Source organism: Melozone crissalis, unplaced genomic scaffold, assembly GCF_028551555.1.
Source record: "Melozone crissalis strain CALT ecotype California unplaced genomic scaffold, PUWL_Pcris_2 ptg000007l_1, whole genome shotgun sequence".
Lineage (NCBI taxonomy): Eukaryota > Metazoa > Chordata > Aves > Passeriformes > Passerellidae > Melozone > Melozone crissalis.
The window spans coordinates 6,654,259-6,679,534 of record NW_026535785.1 but is presented as its reverse complement, the minus strand read 5'-3'; the positions used below and the strand labels follow the sequence as shown (position 1 = coordinate 6,679,534).

The window sequence follows — 25,276 nt, the reverse complement described above, 5'->3', positions numbered from 1 at the left end:
AGAAAAAGGCAATTAGCTGGTCCCTGAAATCCCACAGGATGGTCTGTGGAGCAGTCACCAGTGCTCTGCATGCTTGGAACCATTTCCCTCCAGAAGAGGAAGGTTGGTTTTGTGCAAGGCAACACTTACTTCAGCTGCTTTGAGATTGATAGACAGGGGAGGCTTTTCAGCAGACAACTGCAGCCTTCATCTCCAAGCTTGTTGCCTGATAAACTGAAGCATTTTCCAGTTAGTGGGGACTGACTGGAACAGTAAAAACAAAGCCCTCAAAACCTGCTTGCTTTCCCTTTCCTACAATGTTTTTTTGCCTGGACTGTTCTGTCTCAGATCAGTCTTCCCTGCTTATTTCTGCATCAACCAACTTCAGACAAAAAGTTTTAGCCCCTGGGCAACGTAATTCATGTTTTAGACCCAAACCATCTTGCTTTAGAAAAATCCATGCTCTTTAAGGCCCTTTCCAACCCAAACCAGCCTGCGATCCTGTGATCCCTGCTCCCACACCCCCTGCCTACAGCCACTGAACAGGAAGGAAAGGAGGCACTCACTCCACTTCAGAGAGACAGGGACAGCTCTGGAGAATGGCCACAATCGTCCTGGCATGCTGGGAGAGCAGCCTGTGGTCCTGCAAGCTGTGAACAGGAAGGCTTGGTGAGCACTGAGGGCATGGGGCTGCCCCTGGCTGGGCTGGACAGGGTTTCTATTGTCATCTTTATTTACTGATTCAGGTTTATTTCAAACTTTCCACATGTGGAAATATCCTCTGTCCTTAAGGATGAACACATCTGCTTCTCTGGCCCGTCTATAGCACCTGCCATCCGCAAACCACATGCACCAGCAGGACTCTATGTGTCTACTCTTACCATAAATTCACATGTCTAGTTGGAATTAGGTGTTCTTTATTCTCTTCCAACTTCAAATCTGGAGACCTGCAAACAAGCAAAGTATTTGGTTTTTAATGGGCTTTCATGAACTATCTGACAGCTTGGGTCCCAGTTAATATTTCCCAGCAGAAACCATCAGGTCTGTGTTCTGTGAATTTTTTGCAATAGAACCACGGCACCTGAAGCTTACCCAGGCTCCAAGGAGCTGCTTTTGTGGGACTGGCTGTGGGTGTGTGTGCAACCCCAGCTATTTCTGGGTACATTTCCCATTGCTCAGGCAGCTGCAAGGGCAGTGGGCACCAGCTGTGCTGGCTTTGTGGTTTATGGTGACACTTCAATCAGCACAACTGAACACAGCGTAATCACAAGTGCAGTGTCTCACCTCTGAGCTCTCCCAGACGTGCCAGAAAAATAAATAACCATGGTGTCCCCCCTGAAAAAGAGATCCAGGTCAGTATCAGGTCACACACTGAAAAAGACTGGGCCAGGATTTTTCTTTTTTTTTTTGCGAAGTTTGTTGGAAAGAGATTCAGTAGAAATTCCCTTCCAGCAAAAAAAATAAGAAAAAGCCATATGCAATTTGAGCTACACCAGGGATTACTTTGGCCTGTTAACCTTAGAACACAAGACAACCACAAGAGCCAGGATGATTTAAAAAAATCTACTCTTTGTCATCCCAGACACATGAAAACCCCAAACCCTGCAATTTAAAGGAATGCACACATTCCTTAGAGCTAAATTCACACATTTTCACTGAACTTAGCTGACTCATAGCAAATGTATGCTAGTTAGTAAAGAATTTCCTTTCTGATATATTGCAGAGCTTAGAAGCAAATTTAAATTCTGTTATACACGAAGAAATATCACACTCTGCAAATGGTTTTATAGACCAAGGATAAAAAGACCTATTAAAAATACAAAGAGGAAGTACATGGTATGAGGAATTCACATTTTGTTTCCAATAGAAAAGAAAAAAAGGAGTCAAACTGATTTCTGTTCACCTCAGTTAGCCATTAATTAAGCTGAAAAAGTGTCCATTTAAAGTCAGCATCTAAAGAGACAACCTACTTGCTTTTGTAAGAGCTCCCATTATTGATACCTGGCACAGAGTTCAGTGACATTTTGACACACGATGCCTTCCTTTGCCAGACTGAGAACAGCATTCAAGGAAAGATGGTTGTGGCTCAGGCTGTGAACATGAGGAGAAATAGAAGCTCAGCTGCTGGACCCCACAGGATGTTCTTTTGTTACACAAATGCCCTCTGCTCTGTCTCCAAACATCCTGAAACACACGATCTTTTAATAAGGGTATTTCTCAAAAACTTCTGAAATTTCCATCTAGGACTCAACAAAAGCATTCTCAGATTTTTATCAGTTCTTTCTCTGCAAGTTGTAGCTCCCATGAATTTAGAGATAACTCTTCCGTGTGCAGCAGAATGATCACTAACCAGTTTTGGGTTAGTTAGTGCAGGTAGTTCACACCCTCATGACTGCACCACTGATCCACAGTGCAGCTCAACTCCCACTACAACAAATCCAATTTAATTATGGCTCGTTAAAGCAGGGAGGCCTGAACGCAATCCTGCAGCCTCTGAGGGTTTATTCTTTAATTGCACATTTGTTCTGTTTCATTACTTGTTGGACCTCATTAGATGTGAAACACCTCTCTGCCAGCTCTGGATGGCCACAGGAGCTTTAGAAGGAGCAGCACAGGAGAAGAGGGCTGTGGAAAGGCTGGGAAGACTCTGATGGAGCCATCTTCCCTAAATCAGAGTGAGATACCTCAACCTGAACCTCACCAAGGGGAACAGAAGAGGGAAAGCCAAGCTGGGCACTGAGCTGAGCACATGCACTGTAATTCCTGCAGAAGTGCCAGTGGTGCCAGGATATCTTTACCTTAGGATTTTTCCTCTTGAGAAGCTGAGAGGCTTCAAGAATAAAATGTAAACAATGGTTATCTGCTGCTGTGGAATGCAACAGGTGCATCTGTGATTGGTCTCATGCAGTTGTTTCTAATTAATGGCCAATCACAGTGAGCTGGCTCCGACTCTCTGAGCCACAAGCCTTTGTTATCATTCTTTCTTTTTCTACTCTTCTGATGAAATCCTTTCTTCTATTCTTTTAGTATAGTTTTAATGTAATATATATCACAAAATAATAAATCAACCCTTCTGAAACATGGAGTCAGATCCTCATCTCTCCCCTCATCCTAAGACCCCTGTGAACACCCTCACACCAGGACTCCCTTGGGATGATTTTAAAAGAATTAGAAAAGAACTGTGAGGCTGAGCCTGCCTCAAACTGAGCCCAGGACAGCCCTGTGGGCACTGGAATGTCTGTGCCTCAGCTTGGTGCCCCACATCTCTGTGCAATGCCTGGCTTCACAGTAGCCAGGGTTTAATGCATTTTTACTCACTCTACTTTCTTCAGCTTTTCCATTTTGGAAAACAGGTCCATCACCCTCTTCCCTTCTGGATCCTGGATCCGGTTGCCCTGCAGGCTGCACAGGATTCACCCTCATTAGTAGCCCAAGGAAGGGATGGTGGATTTATGGTCATTGCCACAAGACACTCACTTTATTTCCTCGAGCTGGAGGCACTGGGATGCAGCCTGGACCAGGTTAGTCATCCCCTCAGCTGTGATGCACCCGCCTGTCAGCCTGGAAAGGGAAAGGATCACTCAAACCAAGCAGAGGGAGGAGTGGAATCCCCTGCAGCACATGGCAAGCCTGTCTCAGACCCTTGCCTGCCCCATACAGTCACAGAGGCAGCAGCCTGGCTCTGCCACCAGAACCAACTTCATACTCCTTTTCCAGCAGGGCGACACAACTCTGCTCTTGGTGCAGCATAAAGCCAGAGCCACACGTGTCTGTGCTGCTCTGTGTGTCACTGTCACCCTCACCCTGCACAGAACAGATCAGCCTGGGGTGAGCCAAAGTCATTGAGCAGAGGACACACTCAGGAAGAAGAGGTGTTACAAGCAAAGACTTACTCCAGTTTCTTCAGGCTCCCCATTCCTTGCAAGCTCTTTGAAAGAGCAGCAGCAAAGTCATCACCACATCTCCTGCTACGAAAGCTAAAATGTGAAGAAAAGGGGAAAAAGACAAACACACCAAAAGCTGATATTCTCATTTGCTTGCAGGATTCACCCTTCCTTCGTATTGAAAAGAAATGTTTATCATTTTCCCTCTTATCTAGTGCATTAACTACCCTGCTGTTCACCTTAATCAAAATGGAAAAACAAACAAAAATATAGCCAGAATGGTTTTATCACCTTACTGTCCTTCAATCACTCATAAATTCATTATTTCATATATTTCTGCAGTACTGAAGTGATGCTGTTCTGATCAGATTTTCTCACATCATCTCTCTCTCTGTCCTAGAACAAACTTGAGGTTTGACCTTCCAATCCTTTCTCCCCACCCAGCAGCTCACAGCATTCACTGTGTTTACCTCAAGTGTTCCACATTTTTACAGCCAGCCAGAACCTCCAAACATTCAGTGTCCACCAGACATCCTGCAAAATCCAAACAAATCAAATCCTGGCCCGAGTTTATGACAAAAACCAAAGCCGACATGTCCAGCGTTGTCAGTCTGAAGTTTTTAAACTCATACTTGAAATTCAGCAGGCTCCCAATGTGCTGGGCTACTTCGAGGTTTTGGGTTTCAAAGGTGCAGTGGCAGAGCTCAAGGACCTTAGGCCCTGACAGATGAGTGGCTGCCAGTTTCTTGAGGGACTCCAGGATCACATCCTGCTTTTCCTGCACCCAAGCCTCATCTTGCTCTGCCAGCAGCATGAGGAATGTCCTGCACTCTCTTGACGACAAACCCGAGAGAAATATGTGAAAACTCTCCATAAACTCGGTCTTTGTCTCATTCTTTAAAGTCCACTTTGACTTCAAGAAGAACTTCTTCTTCAGGTAGTTCTTGTCCACCCTCCTGCTCACCATGAGACACAGTGCTGCAAAAAACTCCTGCAGGCTCAAGTGCACAAAGGCATAGCCAGCCTCTGGGCAGGTGCCACTCGTCTTCACCTCAAAGACAGTCAGCAACCCATGCAAGGAAGCAAATTCCTTCACGTCCTCAGGAATGTCATGGACATAGAATACAAGTTTCTTCTCTTCCAGGCCTCTCAGTGCAAGGTCAAACAGACCCAAAATGGCCTTTTTGTTACAGTTCACCTGAGTCTCCTCATCACCCGCACAGTCTCCTTGCTGCTTGTTCAGGAAGATGAGAAACATTTTGATATAAAACTGTGTCATGGTCTGAGGAAGCTCCACGCTCATCTGGTGCTTGAGGAACAGATACTCCAAGCAGATGCACACAATGTTACACAGGGCAGGGATGAGGCACATGCTGAGGAGTTTGGTGCTGCTCTTCACGTGAGCAATAGCTCGTTCTCGGAATGAATGCTGACAGAAATAGTGGCTGACATATTCCTCAACCTTCTTACGGTCAAATCCCCCAATTTCTGCCAACACACTTACTGTGCATAACAAGAAGTCAGGCAGCCTCTTGGGGCGGCTGGTGACCAGCACTGTGCATCCAGGCAGGAGGCTCCCATGGCAGAGCTCTGTAAAGAGCTGGGATATGGACAGAGGGGAGGTCAGAGCTGGGCCTCTCTTAGAGGAGGACGACACGTCCATGTTGGCTGCAAACTCATCCAGCCCATCAAAGATGATCAGAGTCTGCTGGGCGTTCTGCAGCAGGCCCTGGAACACGGCGTCAGGGCTGTCCTCCGGCTGAAGGAACATGTCAAACAAAAGCTCCTTCAGGGTCAATTTCCTCTTTAACAAATTCAGCTGCCGAAACTCGAACAGGAAAGTGAAGAGAAACTGAGGTAGGACGCCTTCTGCCCATTTCTGGCAAATCCTGTGCATTAGCCTGGTCTTGCCTATCCCTGGTTTCCCAAACAAAAAGATCACCTTGGTCGTGTGCGACGGGGCCTCGCTGCAGAGCAGGTCTGACACTTTCACAGCTGTGTCTGCACATTCCTCTGCCTCAGCAGCACCTGCCAGGCCCTCCTGGGCTTTCTCTGGTCTCTCTTTAAAGCGAGAGGCTTTGCTCTGGTGAATGACAACGTTGACAAAGGTTTGGTTGAAAGGCAGGGGCTGTGTTTGCTCCTGTGCTTCTGCTGCTCTCTTGCTTCCGTACCTGTGGCGGATGGAGTTGATGAGGAGATGCCTGTAGTTCACACATGCATCTAGGAGAGAAGGCAACAGAGAGGGTATGAGGGTGAAAACTTAATTTTGAGTCACTACAGATCCAAAATACTACCACTTACAGATAGAGAAACAATGGCCCTGATCAGAGGTTGCTGGGTAGAAATGACAAATTTTGAACTCCTGAAAATAACTTCTTCCTAATTTTTCACAGGGGCCAAAGAAGAACATTCAGGAAAAAGATGAGACAGCTTTATATGAAAACTAAATCTTACTATCTCTAAGATGAAAATTAATTATCTGTGCATTATGCATATTATTCCCTGTTCACTAACTCCTCTTCACCAATGCTGGCCTTAATGCTGGAAGTTGATTTCCTGGGTGTTTCTGCAAGGATGTTAAATAGGTCCTTTCCTCAGAGAGAAGCCCAGCACAGCTTCTGGAATATCCACATACCCAGCCTTCGCCGTTTGGCATCTTTGTCACTCCCAGAGCTGCTGCAAGGGCGAGGGCGAGCGGAGCCTGAAAATGGAAAGGTCAGAACCATGTCAAAAGAGCATTTTGAATGGCAGCATGTTAAACTGGGCAAGACTCTCCAGCAAAGTATCTGGGGAGCTGGACAGGAAAAACTGGACAGACAAAACTATTTGTAAACTCAGGCTGAGATTAAACAATTGCTTCTTCTGAGGTGGGCCACAAGCACCTCACTGGTGAGATTTTGCAGGCTGGATGAGGCTCTGTTCCTTGATTTGAACAGAGGAACTGCTTTGATATCCTGGGGAACATGACTGGGAATATCTGTGCCTGGGGAATGCAGGGCCCACAGATTCCCAGGGCTGTTTATAGTGGCTCATTTTCTGTTTTTTTATGATGGACTGTCAGATGGAAAGAATGGACAGAGCTGAGAGAGGCATGTGTCTTTCATGTAGTAATAGTAACTTTCAGCACTATTTTCAAATTTCCATTCCACCAGCAACTGGTGAGATGCACTCAGTAGGACACACAGCAGCTGGCAGCAGTCTGAATACAGAACATTGGTCACTTTTTTCTGCTCTTTTTCAACATCTTAAACCTGCACATGACACACAGGACATTAATGAGTCATTTGCAGGGCTGTGACTCAGAAATCTCTGAGCATAAAGCAGAGGCAAAAGTGTCTCTCCATGACCTGCACCAGCTGGGAAACTCTCAGATCCAAATGCACCCTGAAGAAAACCCTACTATCTGTTCCCTTAAGCTCCTATTCTGACAACTCTGGAGTGGTTTCTGCTTGATCAACACCTGGATAGTTTTTCTGCTCTTCCTTTAAAAGCCAAACCAACTTCTTGCACCTCCCAATGAGCTGACCACAGTATAAGTGCAAAAATCATGGGTTTTGTACAGTGGGTGCGAGATTCCTGCAGAGAAACTAAAAGGAATGAGTTCCTTAGCAGGGGGCCAGCAAGGCTTCTCTGAAATTCAGGGAGATAAAACAAAAACAGGGAGGTTCACATGCAAAGCACCAAGAACAGAACAATGAAATGTCAAATTGCAGTGGCTTCTCCACACCTTGCCAGTGCTGAGGGTCAACACCTGGGACATTTGGACATTTGGAGCCCTGCCCAGGTCATGAGCAGAGAATAAAACCTCCAAGAGCTCAGTGCCCAGGGTCTGTGCCAGCCTTACCTTTCGGCACAGATGACTGGGCTCTCGTGTCTGTGCCTGGTTCTTCTGTCTGGCTGAAGTTACCTACAGGAGTCAAATGGGAAATTAATTATGGTTCATGTGAGCATTCTGCTCTTGAAATTCAGAGTGCAGCTGGCCAGAGACAAAGGACAAGCATCTTGCAACACAGACAGTGGCACAAACCAAGGCTCACTATAAGGGATGCAAACACCCAGGTTCAAGAGTCACCATCTGATCTTTTCCTTCCAGGTTACTCTACAGTACAGTTAGTTTCACTTTCAAGGCAGAAGAAAAACAATTTCACTCACTGACACAGACAAACTCAGAGTATGGGCAGCCCTGGCTGATCTAAAACCACACTGTTGCCCAAAAGGGAAGCCCTACTTTCCCTGCAAAGAAGGGTTTTCTATGAACAAACCACTGGCTGAGCTGGCAGCCCAGTCAAGGCCCTTTTCTGACTCACTGTACAGCTCAAAGCTGCCACAAAACCCCCTCAGCATGGCCAGAAGCAGTTCACCTTCAGAGGGATTAGTGATGCTCAGCTGTTACTACAAAAGTTAAACCAGTATAAGCCAGCTCCTTAAGAGACATCCTTTTATATGTCACAGTATCAAAAGGCTGAAAACTGCTTCAGCACCAGTCCTGAGAGAAATCCCCACCAATCCACATTCCCTGATGGTTGTCTGGTCTTTGCCTGTTTCATCTCAGCCAAAGTTGCTGCTGCTGCTGCTGCTGCACTTGTTTACAAAGGCTGCATCCACCCAACTGATGCAACCGATGAGAGTTACAACAGAATGTGAAAGCACCGTTGAGAAGGACCCATCCTGTGAGACTTCCTGCAGAAGAAATTAATTAATCACCAGAAAAAGCAGCCCAGTAAAGGAAAGGCACAGCTTATCTGGCCCCCCAGGCCCTCACAGGGCAGAGGGTGTGCACACTCTGTGTGGTTTGCAAGATGACACACACCCACGGGTCGTGGTCCCCAGGGATCACTCATTTTCTCTAAAGCCACTGCCTCTGCTAAGGAGGAATATGGAGAAGTGGTTTTGTGTGGTAATTCTATGATTCTGTGCTCCTTGCCTTTCTGGATCAGGAAAATTTTAAAAAACAAACAATTAAAACTCTGCAGAACAAAGAGGTTGGAGTATTTCTCCTTCAAATAAATCCATACAAAATTTGCATCTCAGCTTTATTGGAGGTGGGGGTGTACAATTTTTATTGTTTTAACCTGTTAATGTCAGGGGATTTTTACCTCAAATTACATTTCTAAGGCAGAAGTTGTGCTTCCAAGAAAAACAAGGCCATGCAATGAGGGCACTGGTGGTCTGGGTGGTCTGGCACTGCCTAGACTGGGTGATGGTGATGGGTTTGGTCAGGGGAAGCTGGCCTGACCTCTCTTACCTTCTCCTGCAGAGCTCATGAGCAGCACCTCCAGGTCCAGGGGCAGGTCATACTCCATGCAGACAGACTGTGCAAAGTGCTTCCAGGCAGCAGGGCCAGCCCCCTGCAGCAGGTCCAGGAGCAGGGACGTTCTCTCCCTGGGGCTGGCGGTGGTGCCCAGGCTGCTCAGGGCTGCCTGGGGCACGAGGCGCCGGGCGGTGCAGAGCAGCCACTCGGGGCACTGGGTGAGCAGCTCCTCCAGCTGGGGACGGGCTCTTGCCACAGCTGCTGCCACATCCAGGTCATCGGGCTGGAACGGGGGCTGCAGGGAGCAGACAAAGGGCAGCAGTGGGCACAGGAGCAAGAGATGTTCACCCACACAGCCCTGCGTGGCTTGATCTGCTTTTGGACCCCCTGGCCTAACCTAGAATTTCTTGCCTTTACTTTTGAGTTTAGAGATCTGAGCCCACTGATGGCAGTCCTTGTCTGCCATCACAGTGACACTGAAGGACGGGGCAATATCTCTGGCACCAGCCAAGGAGAAGCTGTTGGCATCTATATTGCTGCAGTGGCCATCTGCCAAATACCCCAGACATCTCTCACATGTACCAGGACCTCTGGGGAGGTCAGGGATGGTTTTGTTATTGCCCAAGAGTGCTTACACAGAGGCAAGGTCTTCTGCTTCTCATAACACCCCACCAACAAATGGTTGGGGATGCACAAGGGGCTGGGAGGGAACACAGCCAGGACAGCTGACTTCACCTGGCCATGCTCAGAACATAAAGCTGGGGTAACAAGGAGGAAGGCAGGGAGTTAGAATGATGATGTTCGTCTCCCCCAGACCACCATTACATGAGATAGAGCCCTGCTTTCCTGGAGATGGCGGAACACCTGCTGGCCCACGAGAAGCTGTGAATGAATTCCTTGTTTTGCTTTCCTTGTGTGTGCAGATTTGGCTTTCCTTGTCCAGCTGTATTTCAGTTCACAAGTTTGTGCAGGATCCCCCTGCACAGAGGGCTCAGGCAACTGTTCTTGCTGCTCATTTTGTGAGGATGAACAGCCCATTCCTGCTTTGGTGACAACTGTTCTTGCTGCTCGTTTTGTGGGGATGAACAGCCCATTCCTGCTTTGGTGACAACACCACCTCCATTCCCTCTTCATTCCCACAAAGCCACACACACGATCTCCTACCTGCATGGTTGTGTAATCAGTCTCCTTCCAGTTGTCAAGTGCAAAGGTGGCCTCTCCTCCATATTCTGACAGGGAATTGATCTGCTGGAGGCAGTCTCAGAGCACAGACACACCCCAGCACGTGGGACATGCCTTCCTTGGTACAGATGCCTGGGGATAATGACAACAGAGCTTGGTGTAGACATGCCAGGCCATGGCAATTACGTGGGTCACAAATTAGGAGCTCTGCCTTTGATCCAAGGCTCAGCTCTGATGCTTTTTGTCTCTTCTCACTCAAACCAGCAGCGACCATAAAGTTTCAACATTTGAGGATTCACTCCTGGTCTCATGAAAATGCAGGACTGAGCCCTGTGCCCTAGGATGCAAGGGAAGACAGCTTCAGAGGAACACTTTGTGGGAATCACAGCTTTCCTGGTGTCACTGCCTGATCTGAGCTGGGCTGTGCCACTGTGCTGCTGTCAGCCCCTCTGTGGGAGCTGATGCAGAAGCAGCAGCCTCTTGCTCAAGTCAGGCAGTCAGTTACACCAGAAAAACTGTGGAAAGCTGATCCTCTGAGACTGCACAGCTCTCAAACAAAGGAGTTTCAAGTGTAGGGGGCTGAAAAAGATACCAGTGCCAGCTCTGCACCTCTCAGCAGAAAGGGTGGAGGGAAATTTCAGCCTGCTCCACACCTGGCAGCAGTTGGTGTCCAGCCACCCCTCCCACAGGGAAAGGGAAGAGGAAAGGAGTCACCATTTGATAACAGACAACAACAGACTTAATAAAGCCATAAAAAATGCATACATAAATTAATAAAATCAGCACTTAATGCCAGTGAAGACTGAAAGCCATTCAGACAAAGAGTAGACTCATACACGTCAATGAAAGACTCATATTCAAGATGAAAGCAACACTCAAAAGTTGAATGAAAGCTCAGCCACACTGCACAGCTCCTGTTCTACTGCTCTGCTCAAGAATGGTTGGCAGTTACCTACAATAAAATACCCCTGATCCCAAAATTAAGCACAAAAACCTCCCAAGAAAAGCCAGGAAACTTTCGAGCCTCGATCCTTTCCCTTCAAACGCAAAACCGTCTTTACCAAACTTTGCAGAACTAAACCTCCTCAACTTGGCATTCGCACGGCTCCCAGCCACAAAAAAATTAAACTGAAATGTGAAACTCCCTGTTGCAAATCTACTAACTTCTTGCCCGCTCTGAGGGCACAGAGCACTTACCAGGAGCCCAGGAACAGAGTACCAGCACCAAAATCAGCGTGGGGGTCACCAAACAACAAAGCTGGAGGACAAAACCCACTGCCTTGATTTCCCCACGTGCTAACCCACCATTGTCCCCAGGCACAAAGTCCTTCCTGCCTTTAACGAACAAAAGACTGAGCAAAATGAAAGTAAAACTAGTTGGGAATTCCCCAACTGAAATGTATCTGCAGTAAAAACAGATAAATTAGCAAAAATATCCAGTCGGAACAGAGGAAGGGTAACATCCAAGCCTAAAATCTATAGTTAGGTGATAATTTAGGTAAAGCATTTGAGGAGTAGTCCAAAGAAATGGTACCAGGACAAGCAACAATAGTTGTTGGAGTTAAGAGTTAGTGGAGTTAGTTTTGGTCAAGGCACTTCCAATGCGAATATTTCTGTGCACATGTATAAATCCAATTATTTATTGGTACATCCAATTATTATACATCCAATCCAATTATTATTGGTACATGAGTAAATATTTCATTACCTCTTCCATTATATGTAAGAGGAAAAAACAAGTTGCTTTTCCCTTGGAATAAGAACAAGGCTTAAGTGATAATGTAGCAGATGTGAATGATTAGATAAAAGATCCCATGTCTAGCTAGAGCTATGTGTGAAAGATCTCCAGATCTAATCGGATGGGCTGCCACAATGAAATGTTATTGATATTTCTCTGAAGGCCAAGGAAGCCGCATTGGAAACCAGATGGAGCCTGCAGCCGAGTCCCAGAGAAGGCAAGATGGCACACTGTGCTGTGCTGTAATTCACTTATCAGAGAAAAGAAATACCCAGATCCAGCAACACCCGTGTCTGCGGACAGACACACGGACTCTGGCTGTCCTGCACTGAGTGGGGAAAGCTCTGCAGAACCGGGGCTGGATGGAGGTGGCCATGGGGACACCTGCCAGGCTCTGCCCCACTTTGCCACCACAGGGCCCACCTTGTTCCTGGGAGCACAAACCACCAGCTCGGCTGAAGTTCGGACTCAAAACCTTGGAGGTTTTTTCCAGTCTTCACATCCCGCTCTCTATCCCGGCTTTTCCCATGAGACACAAACATCTCGGGGCTGGGGAGCACAGATCCGTACCTCCAGCCCCAAACCCTCGTGGGTTCTCTATCCCGGCTTTCTCCTCCAGCCCCAAACCCTCGTGGGTTCTCTATTCCAACTTTTCACACAAGACACGAACATCTTGGGGCTGGGGGAGCACAGAGCCAGATCTCCAGCCCCAAACCCTCCAAACCCTCGTGGGTTCTCTATCTTGGCTTTTCCTTCCAGCCCCAAACCCTCGTGGGGTCTCTATCCCGTCTTTTCCCATAAAACACGAACATCTCAGGGCTGGGGGAGCAGAGCCAGACCTCCAGCCCCAAACCCTTGGAGGTTCTCTATCCCGGCTTTCACCTCCAGCCCCAAACCCTGGTGGGGTCTCTATCCCGGCTTTTCCCATAAAACACGAACATCTCAGGGCTGGGGAGCACAGAGCCAGACCTCCAGCCCCAGACACTCGTGGGGTTCCCAGCACGACGCCTCGCCCGGTCCCTCCCCGGTGTGCCCAGCGCGATGTCCCCGCTCCCCGGAGCGCTCACCTGGCCCCGTTGCGTCTCTGCGGGCAGCCCGGGACAGCAGCGATGCCCGGGACAGCGGCGGACCCGGGACAGCCCAGGATAGCCCGGGACAGCCGCAGCAGCCCGGGACACCGGCGGACCCGGGACAGCAGCGATGCCCGGGACAGCGGCGGAGCCGGGACAGCGCCGAGCCCAGCACAGCGGCAGCGCTCGAAAGCGAAAGCGTTGGCTCTGCCGGGAAAGCACGTGGGGCTGCGGAGCCGCGCTGGGGAGGGAGGCGGCCCCCGGATGGCGCTGAGGCAGCTCGGGATCCCCCGGCAGGCAGCGGAGGCTTCGCTGCTCCCTCCTGGAATAACTTAGTTTGGATCTCTAAAAGGAAAGCGCTCTCACATCAGCGAGTTCAGTAACTGAGCTGTGCTCAGCACCAGCCGGGTACCCACCCAGGTGCGGCACCCGCGCATCTTTGGAACAGCGCTGGGGATGAGGACCTCACCTCTACCCTGCTCAGGCTGACCCCGCTTTCGATTGAGAGGAATAGCGGGTTTGTCTTTACAAACAAGCTGTGGGGCTGCTGGTAGATAAAACTGGCACTGGGAGATAAAAGAAACGATGGGAAGGATTCCGCAGATTGATGAATGGGAAAATGTATTTGCTTTTACAAATAGACTTCAGGTTTGCTGATAAATGAAATTGGACATTGAAAGATGAAAGAAACAACGGGGGAGAAAAACCCCTAAATGTTGTAAGAATTAAAAATGAAAAGGGAAGGTTGTACATTAGAGGGAAATCTTTGGTATCAGGCATATTGGGAAGTCTGTACCTCTCAAAGACCTCAGCCAAGGGGGAAAGAGAGAAGGGAAATGTGGCCAGGAAATTGGGATAAGAAGGAGTCTGTATCCTCCAAAAATTCAAGAGATCCCAGGGAAATGCCCCATGGCCTCTCCCTTTATTAGAATAAAGTCAAAAAGGACTCCTCTATCTCCTTTTTGGACATAAACCTCTGATATTTGTGGACCAATTTTCCCAACATGATGAAGGCTTTTTCCCTAATAACCCACCTAAATCTCACCTGCTGTAACTTGAGGGAGTTTGCTCTTGTTCTGCTACCTGGAGAAAAGACAAGCAGAGCCCCAGTTGGCTCCATCCTCCTTACAGGGATTTGTAGAGTGCCAAGGTCCTCCCTGAGCTTTTTCTCCAGGCTAGATCCTCCCAATTCCATCAGTGCTCCTCATCAAACTTCTGCTCCGGATCCTTCCCCAGCTCCCCTGCCCTCCTCTGTCCCCATGGAAGGGCAGCCCAGCCCAGTCCCCACTGAGCAGCCCCAGTGGGACCAGGCACCTGCATGGCAGAAAAAGGTGCTTTTCTCCTGCCACTTCCTTTTTATTAATGAGCATTAATGAAATGACATCCCTCTCCTGTGGCATGTCATTTAAGGGCTGTGGCTTGATGGAAGTCAGCTCCCCATGGTCCTCATTGAGAGGACCTCATTGTCCCACAGCAGACATTGCTGTGTAAGGAGTGAAGATGTCACCTGAGCACTGGTGGCTTTAGAGCAGGAGGGAACATGGACAAGCCCTTGGCTGGTGCTGAAACAGCTGGCAGCGATGGGAACAGGGTGAGAAGGGAGGCAGAAAACTGCCCACCACACCAGGGCTTCCTCCAGGGTACAGTCACAGCACCAAGCATCACTGCCTTGGTGCCCCTCAGCTCCTGCTACCTCAGGGCACAGCTGGGTCACACTCGTGAACAAGGGACACAGCTGGGACACAGGACACCCTCCTGTGGTCTCAGGGACACAGCTGGGTCACACTTCTGTCTCAGGGACACAGCTGGCTCACAGAGCACACTCCTGTCTCAAAGACACAGGTGGCTCACACCTTCCTTGGCTGCCATGGAGCCCCTGAGGCCCCTCCAGCCTCCTCCCCACCAGCCTGGGCACCTGAAGAGATGCCAGCCCAGCAGGCACCCAGGACAAGGAAGGGCCTCTGGTGCTGTGGGTGAGAGAGAAGCAGCTCAGTGGAACCTGGTTTATATCCACATAATCCAAAGGGAGCAACCAGCATGCCCAAGGAGCTCAGGAAATGGAGCCCATTGTGCTACCAGCCTCTTCCTGGGACAAAGTTTAACATTTTATACTGCTCTGTGGTGGAAGAGAACATCATCTCTACCTTTGGTAATGTGATCAGCTTTACAGGTGTTGGATTGATCACCCAACATCTCCTCCAAGTAATGACTTTTTTTAAAAAAGCTCATGAACTGGTACAGGAAAATAACTGAGCCACTTGAGATAAATTATTGCAGTGTAGTAGGAAGGAAAAGGAACTTGATGTTCAACTAGACACTTAAACTTCCTCTTATAATCTCTTTTGTTTCCTTATAATTTTCAGTGCTTTTTTCATCTTTGCTGTCACTGTCACAACAACATGGCCATCATCAGTTTGGAGCTCTCCACTGAACCATCAGGGTCTGTAAGAAATTACCCTGGGCACAAGATCTCTGTTCTTGTACTGCACTGCAAATTCACATCCCATTGACTCTTTTCAGCCATATCCAGGTCTTTTAGCATTACTGGTTCTAAGCTTTCTTGGAGTTTGGTAATTTGACTTGCTGGATTCTGTCAAAATCAGGAGGCTCTTGGTGGAAGTAAAACCCAGGGTGAGAATGAAAGGTGCTGTATTTCCAAAATGTAACAACAGAGATGCCAAAAAGTGGCAAAACCCATTTCTGCTCTCCTGAGACTGCTGACCCAAAGCCTGTGCTCCTCAACAGCCCAGCCCTGACTCTCAAGAACACAAACCCTTTAAAGATCCTGAAAAAATAGTGTGGATTGAGGTGCAGACTTCAAAATCTTTGCAGAAAGGCTCCATGGAAGCACAGTTGCACAGAGCCTAGAGCATTTCTCAGGAAAAGGAAATAAAATTCAACCAAAACTGATTTAAAGCAGCTCATCTTTTAATTGGTCCAGACACAATTTTTCTGGTTGTACACAAGTTCCTGTGCTCCTTTGTGAAGGGATGAGCTCTACAAACTTTTCTCAAGAAAATTAAGAAGCAAATGACTCGGGAAGCCAAAGTCAAGCTGCACAATTACATATCCCTAAAAAGTGGGGAGAGAACAGAAAATGTTATTTTAATTCTTGCCACAATCCCCAAAGGGCTTTGAGAGCTGGGTAGGTCTGAGCTCTGCTCACCTCTCTGGTAATGATCTCAGGGTTTATGATGTCAAAGAGATCAAGCCTTTTGCTGTTCAGCAGGGAGGTCAGAGCTGATCCAATACCTGTGGAAGCAGCAAACACATCCACTTACAGGGATGTCCATCCTGCCTTGCTGCCTGTTCCCAAAGCTAATTGTGCCCCAATGTCCCACAGCCTTCAGCCTGGCAGAAAATTCACTTTTCCTTCCTCCCAGCCATTTACATGGGGCTCCTCATTCCCCAAGTGCATCCAGCAGAAATTTCAAACAGGTTTCAACAGAAATTCAAACCACAAATGTGGTTACCCCCCTTCCCAGTTATATTATTAATGTGGTTTTTTCAGTGCTCAGGTTTAGGAGATCTGATGTTAGACAATTTGTGGAGCAGGCTGGCATTTCCCCAAAGGAAAACTCACTTGAAGTTACTTCTGGAATGCCAGCAGCCAAGATCATGTTCTGCAGGAAGCTTTGTATGGATGGGTCCTCCTGAAAACCAGAAAATTCATACAAAAATGCTTTAAAAGACATTGTTTAGCCTCAAATGGCTTAGAGAATGCTTTTTTTCGGACTTACCCCACTTGGATCAGCTGTGCATTTAAACACTTTAATCACTACACTGAAGGGAAGGGGGAAAAAGGGGAAGAAAAGTCACTTTGTGCTGCTTTTAAACATGGGCCAAAAGAGGCAACTCCCAAGAGAGCACAGGACCAACCTGGAGTCCACAGGCTGCAAAATGAGTTTCTTGTCTGCATAGGTAGCCTGGATGGTGGCTGTGATTTCCTGCAGAGAGAAGAACAGCAGGTTCAGTCATAGCTTTATAGCTAGGAGCTGCATTTGGACATTTTGGGTTGTTTTCTAGGAATTTAACATCCTTTTGGCTTTGCGCCCAGGTGTTGCTAGAGAAGGGCAGCAGTTTCCTTTTCCCCTTGCATGCAATAAACTCGCCCCTCATGCCCTCAGCCTCTGGAGCTGCACTGGCTCATCCACTGCACTTTGGCTGTTTTGTGAATCCTGCACAAGGATGGAAATGGCTTTGTAGGGTGTTCTTTCCCATGACACCTACATCTCACTGGATGTAGGGAGAACAGCCTCAGGGCTGCCACAGGTAATCAGTGCAATGCAAACCAAATTAAAAAAAGAAAGCAATCTCTGAATTCTGGCCACGTGGGCTCATTGCCTTGCTGTTGTTTGCATGTAAACATCCATTTAAGAGGAACATTTTGTGATGCAGTTGCAGATTACAACCAGGGTTTTGGCAGTCCAGGAGCTCATCCTAGGAGCCACAATTTTGGGGATCCCCTCTAGTCCAGTGTTTCTGTAATCCTTGAAATGTATTCAAGATTCCATTTGGGGCATAAGAAACAGCCATGCATATTTCCTCTAACACCCTGCTAACATGGGATACTTGCTGAGGGAATTATTCTCATCTGTGGTTAAACCTTTAAAATTGAGTGTGCCCAACCCTCAGGCAGGGATTTGGGCTGGTTTTGTGTCTGTCTCAGCCCAGAGCTACAAGACTGGACAAACACACTGCTTTCCTCTGATGCTAACCATGACAGGGAAGCTGTGGGCATTTCTTTTTTCTGCTTCCTTAGATTCACTATAAAAGAGTTTGGGGTGAAACACAGTGTAATCAGGACCCTTCACACAGGCTCACATAGAGAAAAAGTTCTATTTTGAGCTTCACATTTTTCAGAGCTTCATGTCCATTTCTGACACTGCTATACTCTTAGTGTGGAGCTGGAATTTGGGTACAAGGAGAGTTCAAAATAAATACAATCCCATGGTGCCTTCACTTTCTCCTAAAACATCTCAGTGGCATTACCCTGTGTCAGAGAAACGTAAATGGGGCTCCTCAGAGCTTTCTGCTGCTTTGACCACCTTGCACACTGACAGTGGGTCACTGTCACCATTCCCAGCCTCAAAGGCCACAGGAACACATGGGAGTGTTGAAATAAACTGATTTACCTTCTCCCCCTGCCCTGGGTTACCCACCCACCCTTGCCAAAGGGCTCCCTGCACACCAGGGATGGTGCTGGCCTGGGACAGAGCCTGTCCCAAGCTCTTCACAGCCAGGAGGTGCCAGAACTGACCTTCTCCATGTACAGGGCCACCAGGGGCTCCTCTCCTGCCAGCAGGATGCTGATCTCCACTGCCACTGAGGACCTCACAATGGTCCCTTCGGGCTGGAAGGAAATCTGGGGCTGGCTGAGGCTCCACACCTTGGCCACAGAGTCATTGTAGGAGGTGCCTTGGAAAATCTGGTTGAGTGAGGAGCAGAAGTTGAGTCAGGATTTTCCATACCAGTTTCGAGCCAGCTTGTCACACAGCTGCATTCCTTTTGCTGTCCCCAGGTCCTCCTCCTGTTCACCCAAGACCAGTTACTCTGCCAGGTTTCAGGGAAACTGGAAACCAGTTGGAAGATGGAGAAATCCCCTTTGCAAAGCACAACTGCTTCTCCATCAGCCCCTCTTTTCCTCCATCTGGCCCACCCAGGACTCAGATTGCCAAGGGAAGGACCCAAGTTGCTACAATGCAACAGAATTAATCTCAAATTCCCTCATTTGGCATGCAATGCTCAGAATAGGACAAAAAGTTACCGTCTGCACTGCCTTCCTCTGCACTTCTGAGTCTTCCATCTCAAACAGCTCCTTCAGAAACACATCAGAAAGAGATTGTGAAAAAACAAAAGGTTGTGGTTGCTCCTGGGGGCTGTGCCCAGGGCAGGACAGGGCTGAGCTCCCCCAGCTCCCACCCTTTTTCTATCCCAGTGATCTCCCAGAAAATCACATCCCTCTACAATTCAGCAGACAAGTTTCCTGTCAGCTGCTGTTATCCCTCCAAGGAATAACTCTGCCCTCTTGATAAGAGGGCACCAATTCCAGGACCACATCAAGTGACTGACTGGAGATTTCCACCTCCTACAGAAACCAGCTCTCACCAAAACACAGCATTTAGTGAATTGTTCACTTACTCCCCAAAATGTGATGTCTGGGGCAAGGAGGGCACCCCTGTGGGACTGACCTGGAGTTTCTCCCCTCTGAGGCTCAGCACCAGCTGCCCCTCCAGGAAGGCTGCAGCAGCCAGGGAGCTGAGGCTGTGCTCGGACAGCCAGAAGTAGAGCATCCGAGATTCAGTCAGCAGGGATGGGGAGAAAACAGAGTCACTGAGCCTGCTGGAGCTGTTCCTGTACAGCACAATGCCCTGGGAAGGAAAACAAGGGGTTGGCCACAGCAAGCAGCAGGGAGAGAGGAGAAAAGCCAACACCTGTGTGACCGTGTTCACAGGGGTTTTTGGATGAGGGAAGAGATGAGGAGCTGACTCCATGTTTCAGAAGGCTTGATTTATTATTTTATTATGTATATTGTATTAAAACTATACTAAAAGAATAGAAGAAAGGATTTCATCAGAAGGCTGGCTAAGAATAGAATAGGAAAGAATGATAACAAAAGTTTCTGTCTCTGACAGAGAGTCCAAGCCAGCTGACTGTGATTGGCCATTAATTAGAAACAACCACATGAGACCAATCCCAGATGCATCTGTTGCATTCCACAGCAGCAGATAACCATTGTTTACATTTTGTTTCTGAGGCCTCTCAGCTTCTCAGGAGGAAAAATCCTAAGGAAAGGATTTTCATAAAAGATGTCTGTGACAGTCCTGCATTGCCATGGCAAGGCAAGGCCTGGCTGGATGCAGCAGGGAGCATCAGCCCAGCTCCAGCACAGCCCCACAAAACCAGCCCCTCCAAGCCCTGCAGAGCACAGCATGGCCAGAAATCTTTGGTGTCTGAGCAGCCTGGGGTATTTTAGGGTTCCTTTACCTTGTGGTAGGACTCTATGTATGTTGCTTTTATGACAGGATCTGATGCAAGGGAGATATCGACAGCGATGTCCCCATCCCGGACAAAATTGGCTGCAAGAAAAACACAAAAACCTCACAGAAACAGGACCTTAAACAGGGCTTGGGACTGTCACATTTAGGGCTGGGTGCAGGGGGTGACAGGGGTGTTATGAGGAACACAGGGTGGCACAAGGGTTCCCAGTCCTTTGCATGCTAGCACTGATCCTGCTACAGATCCCTGACTCTGTTTCTCCCCTGGGAAATTGGGATAATTATGCTCAGTTTTACATTGCACTCCTTTCCCCTGATATTTGGCAGTGGGAAATCTCCAGATGGTGTACAGCCTCATGCCTAATCCTGCAGTACCTACCCCTGTTCTAGCTAATGTTGGTCCTGCAGCACCCTGCACAGCTGATCAGTGCATACTGAAGAGAAATTCTTTATCAATTGAAATGTCTTTGAATCTGTGTAATCATCCTAAAAGATCAAACTGATGCAGAAAAATCCAAACATAACTTTATTAAGGTTTATTTTGCTGCTGTCTGAGGGCTTGGGATCCCATACACATTTTTGAAGGACATTTTTGATGGATGTGGCTACCACTCAAACATTAAAAGCTGCACATAAAAAAAGAAAGCAAAAAAACCAAGAATATTTACCTGCCAAATCAAGTATATAATTTGTCAGCGTCTGAGCAACAGTATTTATTTCCTTGCACACCTACAAGAGGAAAAAAGGGGGGAAAATTAGGATTTTGCATGATAGAGCAGAGCTGAGCCTCATTGAGGTCTAGGGGCTGTTGGTCAGAGTCCCTTGACAGCCTCCGGGTCAGCAACAGCTCTCACTTTGCCCAAGCTGCTTTTTTATTGTGGATTCCATTTATTTATCTTATTTTTCACGAGCACTAACATGTCACTGCTGCTGTCTTGTGGGCAAGAAAAGTTTGCGGCATGCACAGAGGGCTTCCCTCAGTCCTCAGGCTGATCTTATCTTACCTCCCTCTTGAGGACAAGCTTCAGAGTGAAGGAGATGAAATCTGTGAAGAGCTGCTTCAGCCAGCCAGGTCTGTGCAAGACAGGGAGCACAGTGAGGTCTGCACCTTTGGGAGGGTGGCATTTGGGGACAATAAATCTCAGTGTTGAAAGGGGTCAGACTCACTGCTTGTCTCCTTGGAGGTGGAGTGTGAGCTTGTGGAAAGTCAGGTAGCAGTCTGAAGCATCAGGAGCCACTTGGTCCTTTTGGCACACTGCATGGGACGAAAGGAAAAAGGAAGAAAACAAAAAAAAAGCTGATTTGTGACTGAGAGGAGAAGGCAGAGTGCACTTTGCAGAGACTGCAGTGTGACCGTGTTCACAGGGGTCTTAGGATGAGGGAAGAGACGAGGATCTGACTCCCTGTTTCAGAAGGCTTGATTTATTATTTTATGATATATATGACATTAAAACTATACTAAAAGTATAGAAGAAAAGGTTCTCAGAAGGCCAGCTAAGCTAAGAATAGAAAAGAATGAATAATAAAGGCAGCTGTCCCAGACTCTCTGTCTGAGCCAGCTCACCGTGATTGGCCATTAATAATAAACATCCACATGAGACCAATCACAGCTCCACCTGTTGCATTCCACAGCAGCAGATAATCAATGTTTACACTTTGTCCCTGAGGCCTCTCAGCTTCTCAGGAAGAAAAAATCCCAAAGAAAGGACTTTCATAAAAAGATGTCTGTGACGCTGCAGGAGCTGGAGCAGGGCACCACTGCAGAGGGCTCCCCACATCCCAGGGATGCTTCCAAAAGATTCCAGACCCTGCCAGGTTGGGGCAGGTGGGGCTGCCCTGCACCTGGATGGTTTCTGCTCACAACTCCAGCTGAGCTGCTCTGCCAGGCACCTTCTTCATCTGGATAGATGTCAGCTGCCCTGGCTCCTGCCAGCAGGGATCAGCTGTCCCCTAACACGACAGTGCATGCAACCCACAAACCAGAGTGGGGAGGGAATTTATTCCTATTGCAAAATGTTTGGGTGTTGCAGCATACTTACTCAGATTGATATTTAGCTGGAGGTCAATGGAAGACTCAATTTCGAAATCAACTGAATGGAAAAGCTGCAAGCTGTAATGGCAGAAGAGGGGACATTGAGGAACCTGAGGCAGGAGCAGCTTCTCCCTGGCAGATGTGGATTTTATAACACCTCTCACAGCTGTCCTGGCACTGCAATGGGCCAACCCCCAGCACACCCCAGCCCACCTCAGACACTCTGGCTTCAAATCATTGCAAGCTCCTGCCTTAGTGGCACTTTGGAGCATTAACCCGCTCTTTTTACCCACTCAGAGTTTACAGAGCAACAAAGCAGAGAGACTCAGTCAGCTCCTGTGCTTTGGCCACCTGGTCTTGTCATGCAAGGTGAGGACAGAAAGGCAGAAAGCAAGAAGGGGCTGAGAAGCATTGCTGGAATATAAAATCCTGTCTCAGGCAGTCATCAGTGCAGCCATGGCCAGAGAGACTGAGGAGAACAGCCCCACTTGGGCTTTGCCACAGTGCCAGGGGCAGCAGCAGGGCTGGGAAGGGAGATGGGCATCAGAGTCGGGAGGGGAGCTCAGCAGCAGGGTTGGGAATGGAGCCGGGAGGGGAGCTGGGCAGCAGGGCTGGGAGAGGAGCTCAGCAGCAGGGCTGGAAGTGGAAATCTGCAGCAGAGTTGGGAGTGGAGCAGAGCAGCAGAGCTGGAAATTGAGCTCAGCAGCAGGGCTGGGAGTGAGCTGGGCAGCTCCAGCCCCACAGGCCAGTCCCAGGGGCAGCAGCAGGGCTGGGAATGGAACTGGGCAGAAGGGCTGGGAGTGGAAATCAGCAGCAGGGCTGGGAGTGGAAATCAGCAGCAGGGCTGGGAGGGGAGCTCAGCAGCTCCAGCCCCATACTCACAACCAGGCCCCGGCATAGCCGTAGGTCAGGGTCCCTTTGAACAAGGCTGTCACGTTCCTGATGGAGATGTGGATGGCATTGTCCTCCTTGAGCTCCACCTCGCTCCTCTCGATGGACAAGTCATTGACCTGGATGCTGGAAACAGCAGAGACAGAGCTTGTCCCAGCCGAGAGCTGTGTGCTGGGGTTGTTTTGGGTTTGTTCCTGAGGAATGGGATCTCTGAGGGATCCCAGGGCCAGGTACAAGGACAGTGACAGTGATGCTTGTGCTCAGCCTTGGTGCACTGTGCAATGTTTGGATACAAGGTTTTGGGATGATTTAAACAGGAAACCGGGAACAATGCAGCCCTGTTTTGTTGCAGTGCTCTGTGCAGCCGTGGTCATGGCAAGAAGTCTGTTCTGTGAGTGCAGAATTTGTTCTGTGAGCACACCCCTGGGTTTGTGCTCCCCACATAAAAGTAACACAGTGAAACCCAGCCTAGTTTGTCACAAACAGAGCCAAGTGACATTCTGCTGACAGGGGTGACTCTGGCACCCCAGATGGGTCCCCTCTGCCTCTCAGTGTGCCTTGGGCACCATCTGCCATCAGTGGCCACAGGGACACTACTCCCCATCCCCATTGTCAGAAATGAGCTCTACATGCTGCCTTCCCACTCAGCTGGAAAAATAAATAACTCTTAAAGAACACATTAGCAGTTTGACACTGCAGCCTAAACCTTAACATGCAAATTGTCTGTGAGGCTTAGATCCAAACCAGTGTCTGCCCTAGCGCAGAGCTTTGCTTTCCCCAGGAGATGCTGGATCAGAGCTGCCTCCAAGGGCAGTTCCTGGTCCCCTGTGTGCCCCATCCCTCCCCTGGCACAGACACAGGGATATACTCACCCACTGAGCCCGTAGGCCACCCTGCCCAGCAGCCTCATGGACCTTTCCCCGGTGATGTTTGGGAACTGGGCGTTCCTGAAGGCTGCCTGGATCACCTGGGCTGTTTCCCTGTTCACTGTCCGTGGAAGAAAAGGGCAGAGATGTCCAACTGCAATCTGTCCTGGCTGCAAAGCCAGAGCTGCTCTCTGGATTAAAGCACTGCAGAAGGCTTTTATCCAAGGCATTTGTGTTGGATTCAGGAAGCACTACAAGTAATTTCAAGTTAAATTTAAAAAATTAAAATCCCTAACTGTGACAGCTGATGGCAGCAAGGGACAGCAGCGTGTGTGGCTCGACAGCCACCAGTGGGAGCTGTCCCAGGGAGTCGTGGTCAGCACCTCAGGAGCAGATTTTGGAAAGGCAAGGCTGTGCTCATCCTTACCCCACACAAGCTGCTGACTTTACCCCAGAGCTTTGCTTTGTTTCTGCTTACTTGTGCTGCAGTCAGCTCTGGGGTCTACAAAGAAAAAATTCTGAAAAGTTTCTGTGCCCATTTCCCTAATGTCACACAGCCCATTCCAGCCTCAGCCTCAAGCACATCCTTGTACAGGATTTTTCCTTCCAGAAATACCCTCTGTTAGTTCAGCCCAGCATGAATACACCTTTCTCTGCATCTACCTCTGTCAGATGGGACAGGACAAGATGTTCCCACCCTCACAGAAGAATTAGATTCTTCCCCCACAAAGCTCCCAAATCCTTGCAAATGAGCCCATAGCAGGTGAGAACCTGTTTCACCGACCCCAAGAGATGAGATTGCAATGAGGAGAGAAATCAAGCACACATTTGTTCAAGCTCTTTCATCATGCCAAGCCCAAAGGAACAGCACTAAATCCCGTGGCTGAGGAGAGGGGCTGGGAACAATTTTCAAGCTCCTTTGCCTGCTCATGCTTTAATCTGTGCTGCAGGCAGGTGCTCACACAAGAGGCAGAGAAGCAAGAACTCCCTCCCTGGGCTGATGTGTCCCAGAATTCTGGCAGAGCTGGGGCAAAGGCAGCCCCGGGGAGCAGCACTTACACAGCAACGCCGCGGGCTTGGTCATCCTGCAGACGATCCCGGTGCTTCTGTAGGGAAAGGGCCCAAACTCGCAGGCTGCTGCTGCCTGGACAAGCCCCAGCAGGATGCTGAGGGTGCCCAGCACCATCCTGCCCGCCCAGCACATCCTCAGCCAGAGCAGAGAGAGCACCAAGTGGTTCTTGACGGAGGCAGAGCTGCTTTCATACCCCCAGCAGAGCCCACTCGCAGCAGGACATGACCTGCTTCCTCCGCTTATCAAAACCCATCACACATTTCCTAATCTTCCTATAGTTTCCTTCACACCAGTCAGGCTGCACGCCGCCTTC

General features: G+C 48.7%; 2 protein-coding genes across 2 annotated transcripts in view; both read right to left on the bottom strand.

The window, feature by feature from the left end:
- NLRC5 (NLR family CARD domain containing 5) overlaps window positions 1–13,541 on the bottom strand; it is a 34,323-nt gene extending 20,782 nt beyond the window's left edge. Inside the window, exons 1-16 of the mRNA XM_054269599.1 lie at window positions 13,471–13,541; window positions 13,102–13,311; window positions 12,458–12,464; window positions 10,279–10,359; window positions 9,109–9,409; window positions 7,708–7,770; window positions 6,499–6,564; window positions 4,334–6,083; window positions 3,873–3,956; window positions 3,457–3,540; window positions 3,298–3,381; window positions 1,981–2,070; window positions 1,264–1,314; window positions 861–926; window positions 546–629; window positions 130–213 (exon numbers count right to left, since the gene is read on the bottom strand). Coding sequence (XP_054125574.1) covers window positions 130–213; window positions 546–629; window positions 861–926; window positions 1,264–1,314; window positions 1,981–2,070; window positions 3,298–3,381; window positions 3,457–3,540; window positions 3,873–3,956; window positions 4,334–6,083; window positions 6,499–6,564; window positions 7,708–7,770; window positions 9,109–9,409; window positions 10,279–10,359; window positions 12,458–12,464; window positions 13,102–13,311; window positions 13,471–13,541 — 3,176 coding nt within the window. The remainder of the gene's footprint in view (window positions 1–129; window positions 214–545; window positions 630–860; window positions 927–1,263; window positions 1,315–1,980; window positions 2,071–3,297; window positions 3,382–3,456; window positions 3,541–3,872; window positions 3,957–4,333; window positions 6,084–6,498; window positions 6,565–7,707; window positions 7,771–9,108; window positions 9,410–10,278; window positions 10,360–12,457; window positions 12,465–13,101; window positions 13,312–13,470) is intronic.
- Window positions 13,542–16,101: 2,560 nt separating this feature from the next.
- CETP (cholesteryl ester transfer protein) lies at window positions 16,102–25,095 on the bottom strand. Its single transcript, XM_054269572.1, has 16 exons — window positions 24,951–25,095; window positions 23,898–24,012; window positions 23,017–23,151; window positions 22,142–22,212; window positions 21,270–21,357; window positions 21,107–21,176; window positions 20,771–20,831; window positions 20,092–20,183; window positions 19,296–19,475; window positions 18,872–18,922; window positions 18,365–18,532; window positions 16,984–17,051; window positions 16,845–16,887; window positions 16,688–16,757; window positions 16,271–16,356; window positions 16,102–16,176 (listed from the first exon to the last, which is right to left on the bottom strand). Exons 1-16 carry the CDS (start codon window positions 25,093–25,095, stop codon window positions 16,102–16,104), a joined length of 1,518 nt encoding a protein of 505 aa, XP_054125547.1.
- Window positions 25,096–25,276: the final 181 nt, after the last annotated feature.